An 11,079-nucleotide genomic window follows, 5' to 3' on the forward strand; every position below is an offset into this window, starting at 1 on the left:
CAGACGGTGTCCTGGGCTGCGTCCTACATGAACTCCAAGAAGAGCTAAACCCAAACATAAAACTACTGTTCAATCTCAGCCTTACTACAGGATATGTACCCAAAGAGTGGTGTACAGCAACAGTGGTCCCTCTCTACAAAGGTGGTGCCTCAACGGATCCTGGAAACTATCGCCCCATAAGCCCTACTAGCTTGGTCTGCAAAGCTATGGAAAGGATCATCATGGACCTCATAAATAAAGATATTGGGGACCTACAGACACTGGATCCTACCCAGTTCGGCTTTGTTAAGGGCAGATCCTGCCTCTTAAACCTGGTCGATTTCTTTGAAACAGTCACCAAGGCCATTGACGAGGGGAAGGTGGTCCACACAGCCTACCTGGATCTCACAAAAGCTTTCGATACAATACCCCACTCGGGCATTATAGATAAGCTCACCAGCTTAAATATAAACCCCTATGTCACTAGATGAGTTGCAAACTGGCTCAAGGACAGAACCCACATGGTTAGAATTGCTGGAGCCATGTCAGACTCCAAGCCAGTTACAAGTGGCATCCCACAAGGCTCAGTCCTGGGACCTCTCTTGTTCAGTATATATTTCTCTGAGGTACAGGCCAACACGGAAGGACTGTGGCTGACCAAGTTCACAGATGACTGCAAACTGGGTGCCATAATCGACTCTCCAGCCGACACAAGCATCCTCCAAAAGGGCCTCATAGAAACAGACAACTGATGCCAGAGCCATGGCCTCAAGCTAAATGCCAAAAAGTGTATAGTCATCCCCTTTGGCAAAAACAAAGTGCCCACAAATTACCACATAGGTGGTAATCCATTAAGTACAGAAGAAGTAATTAGGGACCTGGGGTCCCAAGTTGATAGCAATCTTTCATTTGACAACCACGTGGCCAAAGTGGTTAGAAAAACATTTTATATAGCCCACCTAATCATGAAGGGATTTACATCTAGATCAGGAGAGGTCATCGTGCCTCTTTACTCATCCCTCATCAGGCCCATAATTGAGTACAATGCCCCTTTTGGGATGTACCTTACCAGACACCTGCAGCAACTGGAAAGACCCCAAAAGTACCTCATCAAGAGGATCAAGGGGCTCAAACAGATGCCATATGCTTCCCGGTTAAAGAAACTCCAGCTCTACTCAGTGGCATACCGCCTGCTCAGAGGCGATCTGTGCCTGACGTATAAAGCCATGTCCAACCCGGAATTAATGGACATGCTGCACCTCAGAAAATCCAAATCCCATCAAGCTACACGCTCGAGAGACTTGAACCTCAGCACTGAAATAAATAGGACATGCTGGAGGGACAGATTCATAACCCAGAGGCTCCCTTCACTCTGGAATAAAATCCCAGTCCAGGTTAGGCAGAGTCCCTCATTGACTCTCTTCAAGAGGAATCTTGATGAGTGGATGGGAGATCGTAGGTTTACCCCGGGTATCACTTCTGTGTCACTGTTAGACACAGGCACAGTATACTAACCTCGAAAAAGGGCATAGCAAAATTAATTTAAAATGGGTGGCGAAAGCCAAACACACTCTGGCTAGGCTTATAAATGTCCTAGGGCAAATAGCCTAGTATGAACCTATGAACCTAATTAATGGCAGGGTAGTTGAAATCACCTAGTATTAGGGTGTTTGGTTGTATCTTAATATTTTCCAGTATGTTTAGGAAGGTGTAGTGAGAATCTTGGGGTATGGTGGGGGATCTGTAGCAAGCTACAATTTGGATTGCAGTCTTACCTAGTGTTAGTTGCACCTAGAGAATTTCAGATGCATTGTGTTGGGCAACTAGCTTGGAGGTGTGAATATCCTTGGTGAATATGGACACTCCTCCACCTTTAGTGTTTCTGTCTTGGTTTTGTGGCCGAAAAAAATAAACTGCCTCTGCAAGGTTTAAAACCAGGACCCTGTACACTATATTCACAGTAGTTAACCACTAAGCCACTAAGCATGGGTGGGCTAACCAATGGTTTATGGATTTATGGATTTTTGGAAGACCATAAAAATAGGTAACTGTAAGAAGTCAGACTGAGAGTTTGCAATAACTCCTAAACCATAGCATTGTGTCAAAATGGCTTTATACTCATTTAGTAGGGTCGCTCTGCAATATTTCATAAGATAAAGCATCTAATAACGCCTCCAAACACAAGATTTTATATTGTAAGGGATCCATAAGGACAGTAGTTCCACCCTTATTGGCCTGTTTTATAATTAAGCATCTTTCCTTACATGTCTTTTCTAATTTTCACAGCTAACCACTCACCTTATGATCACTAAGACTTGAGCCCCAATTCCAAAAGACTTGCTGTTAGCATAAACCTACTGAGCACAGATATTCTGGAGTCTGGTTTCTGTAGTAAGCCTGTTTATAAACAGGCCTTACAGTGAAATAAGTAACTTACACTGAGAGCAGCTCTTTCAGAATCAGGGCAGATGTACTAGAAAGCAAGTTTTTTGGAATCTGGCCCTTAGTGGGGCCATCAGCCTGCTCTCTGTGTAAGTGGTCACTTAGACTGAAAGCAGGTCTTTTGGAATTGAGGCCGGTATATTCATGCCATCTTCTTCCAGCTCTTCACAACAGTATAAAATTAGACATCAGAAAGAGACCCCCAAGGAAGAAGAAGAAAACGGGTCAATTGCATCTCCTCATAACTCACCCTTCTTTGTATGACTTCCTGTGATTTAGCATGTTTTTCAATCCCAAAATAATATCTCATTTTAATTTTTCTTACAAATTGATAAACATCAGCCAAAGTTTCCCACAGTCTAGGTGTTACTGTAGTTACAAACTTAGGGCCCTTATTCAAAATTCATTCCTGTTCAACAGTTAACATATAAATAGTTAAATAATAATTTGTATAGTATCACTGGAATTGAATGCAGACTGCACATCTATAAAAGAAGTATAATTTTCATCTAACAAATGAACATTAGAAACATCAGTAACAAAATCTGAATGGAAAGTCCTGTAAATGACTTCCATGGCTTTTTGTTGCGTACTGCTGTTGTTTAAAATGATATCTCTTGTTCTTTCACCCTACCACTTTATTTTCCCCACCATCTTTACATGAGTCCCCTATATGAGAGGACAAATTCTCCTACTGTCCAGATTCACTCATGAACAACCTGACCGGTCTGTTGCTGCTAAAGAGGAATCTGTGCCAGTACAAGCAAAAGAAACAGAATGCTGATTTTTTTGGGTCTATAGTAAATAATCGAACTTTTAAAAGTTCGAACGTCATATGGTTGTAACCATATGATTGAACTTTTAAAAGTTTGAAAATCTAATAAAAAAAAGACTACACAAAACACCTACCTGAACATTTTAAGCAGGGGGCTGTCCCCCCACACCCCCTACTCTTTAAATATACCAACTCTGAGATCGTACTACAGTGCAGAAAAGGGAAATCTTCCCATTCTGCTCTGTACGGAGATCTCCATTAAAACATTCCAACTTTCAAAAGTTTGATCATATGGTGTCGACTATATGACTTTTGAAAGTTCGACTATCTGACCTTGTTAGTCATTGTTATGAAGTGAATTTTTTCCATTTATAGGAAGAATCCTTACACTTTAAGATACAGATAATGGAAAAGTCATTTTTTATCCCTTATTAATTTCTTCTGTTTATGTTTCAGAATCTCCTATTCTGTGATATTCAGTTCCTTATTAAGTTCATCTATCTTTTTGTCAAATAAATCCACAGAGAGAGAGGACTGAAACTGAATCTGATATTCAGAAATATCCAGAACCAACCTCTCATGCTTATTTTTGGTCACATTCTTTTAAAATTGGGAACCACTCAAGGGCACCATTCAAAGCTGCTTGCTGTTACTGCACCTACAAGTCCCGATCATCTTTATCAAAAGCTGTGGATGGTTGCCGTAGCACACGTAACCCCTAGGGATATTTTGTAATGTCAAGTATTGTTCCAAAAATCTTGTTATATAACATGTGAAGTTGCCTTTATGGATGACAGTAAGGGCCCCATTCCTCTGCACAACACAACCAGGCTGAACTTAGGGGTGATTTTTGATAACCATCTCACATCTGAGATACAAATGTATTCTGTTGTCAAACCTTCATGTTTTCATCCGAGGAGCATTACTATTATTTTCGACCCTGTGCCACCTTCTGATAGTGTTACATGCTTTAGCATTCTCTAGATTGCACTGTTGTAATGCCCAATATCCGGGACGTGTGGACTCAGAACTCTTCTGTCTACAATTGATACAATTGGTACAATTGATACCGAACTCTGCTGCTTGACTACTGAGAAAGGTATCTGAGTACCATGATATTATTCCAAACCTTTAGCCTCTGCACAAGTTGAAGTTTGGTCATATATTGTTTATAAGATTCTGGGGCTAGTTTATGATTCTTTATGACCTGAGTACCCTTTATCTTAGGAACTCCTGGCTACTATCTACCAAATATTGCCATATGCTCTTTTATATTATATAAATATTATTATAATATATAATTATTAATATATATATATATATATATATATATATATATATATATATATATATATATATATATGATATAATAATATTATTATATTATATAAATATTGCTGTATGCTCTTCTCCCTGGGCTGGTGGAGGTCCTGAAGGTATGACTTGACTCATCTTCTCAACGTTGTTTGCTTTTCAGAGATTGCATCTTTGGAACTGCTTAGCAAGGTGTTTGAGGATGTCCCCAGTGGTAACTAGTTTCAAATGATTGATGAATTTGTAATTTTTATCTCGCATGTGGGATATAATATCTGTCTTTAGCAATTCTCCTTGCATGAATTCTTTTAGTGTTTACCCCATTTTACTTATTACTCGTTTATGCATTCCAGTGATTATGTTGCACTTTGTAAGTACTTACATTTGAATTTCAGAGTTTGAATTGCACAATACTGTTTCCATTTCTTCACATCTGTACTATCTCAGAGTTGAAGTGCATACAGGGTAAAGAGGGGGATCATTCCCTGCAAACTCATTTATTTAGTTGTGTTTTCTGTTGTGTTATATGACCCAGAGTGGCTGATCACTTAGTGAAGACGTCAGTGAGAGGCGTATTGTACAATCAGCAGGGATTTTGACTTGTGTGGTCAGTTGCTGGATGGGTTGCGATTTTCAGAGACATGGTTGGGTGGATTTCAGTTAAGTGTTCGGTAACCCTTTGATTATCAAGCAGGTGCAGTAGCAATCCAAAGATACATATAAACAGGTTAGTCATATAAATCTAAATGCATAGTGCTGGTATTCACTAATAAAATCTGTTATTTTCTCCTCAGCTATGCTTTTCAATGTGCCAGACTATTATCATAACCATACAATATTCTCTGTATGTCATCAACCCATCAGGTCTGGGAAATCATGATCTCAGCTCACAGATCATGGGGTACATAGAGTTTCACTGCCGCTCTTTCTTCCACATCACTGTTCACATTGGTACCCTGCTAACTCACCCTAGTATATCTGATGCTGATGGCCAACCCTTTCCCAAACTCCCCATCTGGATTTTTGTTGACATCAGTTTCCTAGAGGTTTGAAGCTTGAATTCACCTGGCTCCCCACTTGCTGGCAGTAGTGTCATTAATTCTATCTATCTATCTATCTATCTATCTATCTATCTATCTATCTATCTATCTATCTATCTATCTATCTATCCGTCTGTCTATCTATCTGTCTATCTATCTGTCTATCTGTCTGTCTATCTATCTGTCTATCTTTATATTTAAAGTGCTGCACGAGCCCATGAGTATAACAGTAACTACTATTAACAGATGGGCCTCATGCTACTACGTGGGTTCCTATTTCTGGTTAAGATCAGCTCCTTTATGCTGTAACCTGTAGTCAGTCAGATATATAATGTAGATTATAGCTCCCAAGGAAATTCCCTTCCCTATGCCTTGCCTATGCTCTGCTTATCTCTGCCAAAATCACCAGATAAAAAAAAAAGAAATAATCTAATCTCTCATATGGAATTGCAATATGAAGGATTTTTCTTTTTTCAGTGAACTGCATTTCTCTTCTTCTTTTATTGTGTTGCTTTATGTTTTGTAATTCTCTCAGGAAATTACTTTAGAGTGCTGTCATTAAGCTGGTAAGCTCCTAGTCATGAGAATTTTTGATTGCACACGCGAGGAGCATCAGCAGCAGTGACAAACATTCTCTTGTATGCTTTATCATGGAGAGCTTTAATAGTACAGTGGACCCTAGTAAGGCTGAGGATAACTGGAAAGAAGAAGCGTTATTGCCAAGCATATTTCTTGGTATCTGTTTTCTTGTTGGCATCCCAGGGAATGCGTTGGTAATTTGGACTGTTCTTTTTAAACTCAAACAACATTCTCTCACTGTTGTGGTGATACTTAACCTGGCTGTTGCAGATTTTGTTGTGTTGTTCACACTGCCGATTTGGATACATTCACTCCTTGATGCCTGGTTTTATGGTCTGGCTGCTTGCAAATTTCTGACATATTTCATGGTCTGTCTGATGTATGCTAGTGTGTTCCTCATTACTCTGATGAGCCTCGATCGTTTTTTTGCAATAATATTTCCAATTGCAAGTAGAACATGGAGGACAAAACATATCATATATTTATTAATTGCAGGAATGTGGATTTTGGCTTTCATTTTTGGCATTCCTGTTCTTTTTGTTAAAATAGTCAAGGAAGAAAATGGACGTAGTAAATGTAATGATAGGTTGTATGCATCTGATCAGCAAAAAATTGCAATTCTTCTGCTTGAAACACTAACTGGATTTATAATCCCATTTTCAGTGTTGTCTGTCTGTTATACAGTTGTGGCACAGCGCATCAAACAAATGAAATTTCAAAGAAAGAGCAAATCAGGGAAGCTGATTGCTTGTATTGTGATTGCATTTGCTCTTTGTTGGCTTCCTTATCATTTCTTGAACCTTCTTAGTGTAGTTGCCATATCAATAACGCATCCCTATCCAGACACTTCAAAGGCACTAATGAATGGAATTGCTATTGCAGGGCCTGCAGCAGGAGCTTTCTCCTTTATTAGTAACTGTTTGAACCCAATCCTATATGGTTTTAGTGCCTGGAGCATCCACAGAAATGTGAGAAAGTCTTTTCTCGAACTGTTCAGGCAACTGGCTTCTGTTCCCAAGGAAGATCCAGATAATGACACCACCGGATAGTTGCAGCATCGTCCTCCCTCCCTGCATCAGCGCATCTCATCTTGTTCACTATGCATCATTAAATTAGACTGTCTACTGTTTGACAGTTTTTTCTAGCTGGTTGCTTTCAGTGTCATTGCACTGATAGGTGTGTTAGTGTAAAACCGATATGCTAATGTCACTTGGTGATGCTATTACACAAAGTTCCTTCAGTTTCTTCAAGTGGACTTTTTAATGTAAAATATATGAAAATACACTGATGTGTTAGCTGGAATTAATCATGAATCACCCCCCCCCCAAACACACACACACACACACACACACACACACACACACACACACACACACACACACACACACACACACACACACACACACACACTTCTTGATTTCAAATACTTCAGCAGAATTCCAGCAGAACAGCTAAAAGAACTGCCAAAATGATAAATGAATTGTGTTTGTTTATGTCACTGAGTTGGTGGGACTGTTACTGTTTAAGTAATAGTAAGCGAGTCTTTTCTCAGATCAGCACTAGTTTGCAGTTTTTTTTTTTGGTATTGTCACTTTTTGTAAAACTGCTATGGTTAAGCCTGCTAAGATTTAAGCAACATGGATAACAACCTCAATCTATAATATCTTTGCATCGGCTTTATTTTAACATAAAAATCTAACTCCAGGATGAATTTGTCATAGCTCCTGGCCATTCTTTGATGATTAGATGGTTTGATTTAGTATGAGACCATGGATGAATCAAACATTTTTTTTTAATTAAACAAAACACTTATTTTTTTGTACTGTTATATTTCTACTTCACATTTTATAAATGTTTTTGATACTGTTTCTTATTTGGATTTACTTAATGTCTGCTTTATTGACAAGCTACAGTGTTGAGGTTAACAAATTCTGTCTAATAAGTACATATTTAGAACAGATTGAACTGCTCACAGGGATTTATTTTCCTTTCTCAAAAGAAGCCATTTATGTTCAAGCCAAAACAAGCATAATATGGAAAGTCATGTACAGTGATGTTAAACAGATATAAATTTCATTTTGTTATATATGTTCAGCTCCTCTTTAATTGTCAGAAGAGATTAGACAAAGAAAATCTTGCAGTCCAAAGCCTAATATGCGAGCTGGGCCAGGACAATTCTTCAAACTAAAGCCCACTGTAAATGCAGTGGATCATAGTATGATACATTTCACTAAGTGTTTGCATACCCAATAAAGGAACATCTAGGCATGGAACATGATGTGCATAATAAATTATGATTTTGGGACCATGTTTCTTTATATTTCACAGTCTGCTAGAGTGCCAACTCTTAATCTGTGGGAGCTTAGTGGGGGTCTGGGCTTCTCTAGTGGTCTGCAGAAATTAAGCATTCCATTTATATTACCAGTGAAACTCAAGTTCAGTTTAACCTGGTGTGTGTTTGTGGGACTGAGACCAAAAATGATAAAGTAAAAGGTAAACGGAAAATAGTAAAAGCGAGATATTTGAGTTAAAATGTCTTTCACACCCAAAACATGTTTGGGAAATGAAGAACTGGAAAGAGGAGCATAGACTGAGAAAATATCACAAAACAACCAGTTAGAAGCCTCAAAAGTATAGAGTTATAAGTCAGCTGATATAAGTGAATGAGACTTGGATCATGGACTCCGCCAGTAATCTGGGTAAATGAAATGTTGAATTATGAATGATGATGGTGGTGGCAAATAAGGTGATGAAGAATGTGGGCAGAAGATAAACATGAATAATGGATAATGTTAAATGGCAGTTGATGAGAGTTACAAAGTACACATATTCTAGTGTCAGTATAAAAGGATACCAGTCCAACAGTGGCAGACACCAGTTTACCAGAGATGGTGCACTGGCTGGTAATGGGGGCATAGTAGTGTGTCAAATTATCGAGCGGTATATTATGCTGAAACCACTTTCACTGACAGTACAGTTTCCTTTTTTATCAGTGATGTGCAGCTTTTGAGTAGGTATATATAAATTGGGTGAGGGGTGTACAGGGTGGGGCTTATCCCCTGCAAATAAAAGTCTTACTCCAACATCCATTAAAAGTAGTTTCAATTAAATTTATTCAGACTAGCAACAGTCTTGGAATATCTTCTCAAATTATCTTTCCAGGGAGTATAAATTATGTGGTCTAAACCACACAAGAATTAAAGACCTGGATAAGTGCTTGATGGCTTTCACTAATGCATTATAAGTACATATACAACTTCAGTTCACAATTAAAAAAAACAGCAACAAACAATTTGGACAGAGGTATGAGAGTGAGAATTCTTAACTGGAAGGTTTTAGAGCTTTAAAACAAAACATAGTGTTAGTAAGTGCAGGGATACTTTGTGGTATGCCATTTGGTAAAAACACCAGCAAGAAATGCTGATTTTCTGAAAGCACTGATAAGCAACTAAAAAAAAAGATATATAGTAAAATCACCTCGACAGTGAGAATATCTGAATAACAGTTGTGCTTAGTTAAAAATAGTTGTTCTGGATAGAGTATCCCAGTGAGGAAATGAGGTGCTTCGTACAAAAGTGAACTTTTGCAGTGAAGTAATTACATCCAGTCTCTAGATCATGTCAGACCTCACTGAGCCAAAAACACTTTTACATGGCTGGCCGGGAAGGAAAACTCCAAAATTATAACTGTCTCTTCAGAAAAAAATCCTTGCCAACTTACCGCAAAAATATCCCCTTTTACATTTACTTCAGGTCTAGACTGAAAGAGTAACTTCAAAGGCAAGTCCTTTGCAAATGCCCCAGTACTGAGCATATTAGATAGGGAGATCTATGTCTGGCATACAGGGCATTGTCAGACCCCACTCTCTGATGGACCTACTGCATATCCACAAAACAAACAGCACCAGAATTACCCATTCTAAAGACTTAAACCTTGCCTGTGATATAAATAGGACCTGCTGGAGAGATAGGTATGTATCCCAGAGACTACCCCATCTATGGAACAGGCACCCCATCCATGTGAAGCAGATTTACTCCCTAACCCAATTCAAGTGAAACTTGGACAATTGGTTGGGGAACCGGAAATTTGTCCCTGGTTTGGCACTTACGGCTCTAAGGGTCACAGGTAACCTGTAAGTGGTTCATCTCCCAGGCCCATGCTTACACTAATCAAGAAGAGCAGACCTTAGCAGAGATTTGGGATGCATGGCTAGGCTTAAAAAGGCCCTTGAGGTTGTTAGCCTAGTAAACACCTATGAACCTTTAACATACTTCCCTAAATCCTGCGCAACATCTGAACCTTCCCCCCATCACCTCATGTAATGTAAACTACAACACGTTCTTTGTCCAGCCAACATCCTCACCTCATTGTTCTCTTATCTCTTCTTTCCTTTCCTTTTCCATTTCTACGCTCCCCTTCTCCCTCTGCCCTGTCCTTATAACCATCATACACTTGTTCCTTTATTAATAACTAATACAGCTTTTCCCCCTTTCTAAGCAAGTAAGTTGTTCTTCTTGCCATTTGCTTCCTTCTGTCATACAATTGTTGTTGTTTTATAGTATTACATTTGCTTACTATTTTTGCTAGTAATATTTTTTCTGTTTATATTGTCCTGATGTCACTGTTTATTTATTTATATAGTTGTGTTTACCTCACTCTTGTATATTGTTACATTGCTATACCCCTGTTGTTAATTTCACCAATTTAATTTTTTTTGTCTAACACTTAGGCTGAGTCTGAAATGGGGTAAATAGAAGACATTATAAATAAATTATAATAGCAAGTAGTTACAAAGTCAAGCACTTTTAACTTTAATAACTAGATGACTGATAGTGGACAAACAATACCAGATAATGACAGCAATGTAAAGGAAGTGACTTTTAAAGGCATTGGCAACATTTCCGAGTAAAACTCAGTCAGCAATTAATAGGAGTTGTTGCTTAAGATATT

The 11,079-nt window shown here is 38.6% G+C and overlaps 1 protein-coding gene across 1 annotated transcript; it reads left to right on the plus strand.

Moving 5' to 3' along the window:
* Positions 1-6,169: 6,169 nt before the first annotated feature.
* LOC122810096 (leukotriene B4 receptor 1-like) lies at positions 6,170-7,446 on the plus strand. The gene has a single exon (XM_044081571.1). It carries the CDS (start codon positions 6,201-6,203, stop codon positions 7,176-7,178), a length of 978 nt encoding a protein of 325 aa, XP_043937506.1. The 5' UTR covers positions 6,170-6,200; the 3' UTR covers positions 7,179-7,446.
* Positions 7,447-11,079: the final 3,633 nt, after the last annotated feature.

The sequence above is a fragment of the Protopterus annectens genome, chromosome 8.part1 (genome assembly GCF_019279795.1).
Source record: "Protopterus annectens isolate FY-2018-M chromosome 8.part1, PAN1.0, whole genome shotgun sequence".
NCBI lineage: Eukaryota > Metazoa > Chordata > Ceratodontiformes > Protopteridae > Protopterus > Protopterus annectens.

Bases quoted from the DNA above. Each gene is read 5' to 3' on its own strand.
- LOC122810096 (XM_044081571.1), top strand. From the start codon at position 6,201: ATGGAGAGCTTTAATAGTACAGTGGACCCTAGTAAGGCTGAGGATAAC.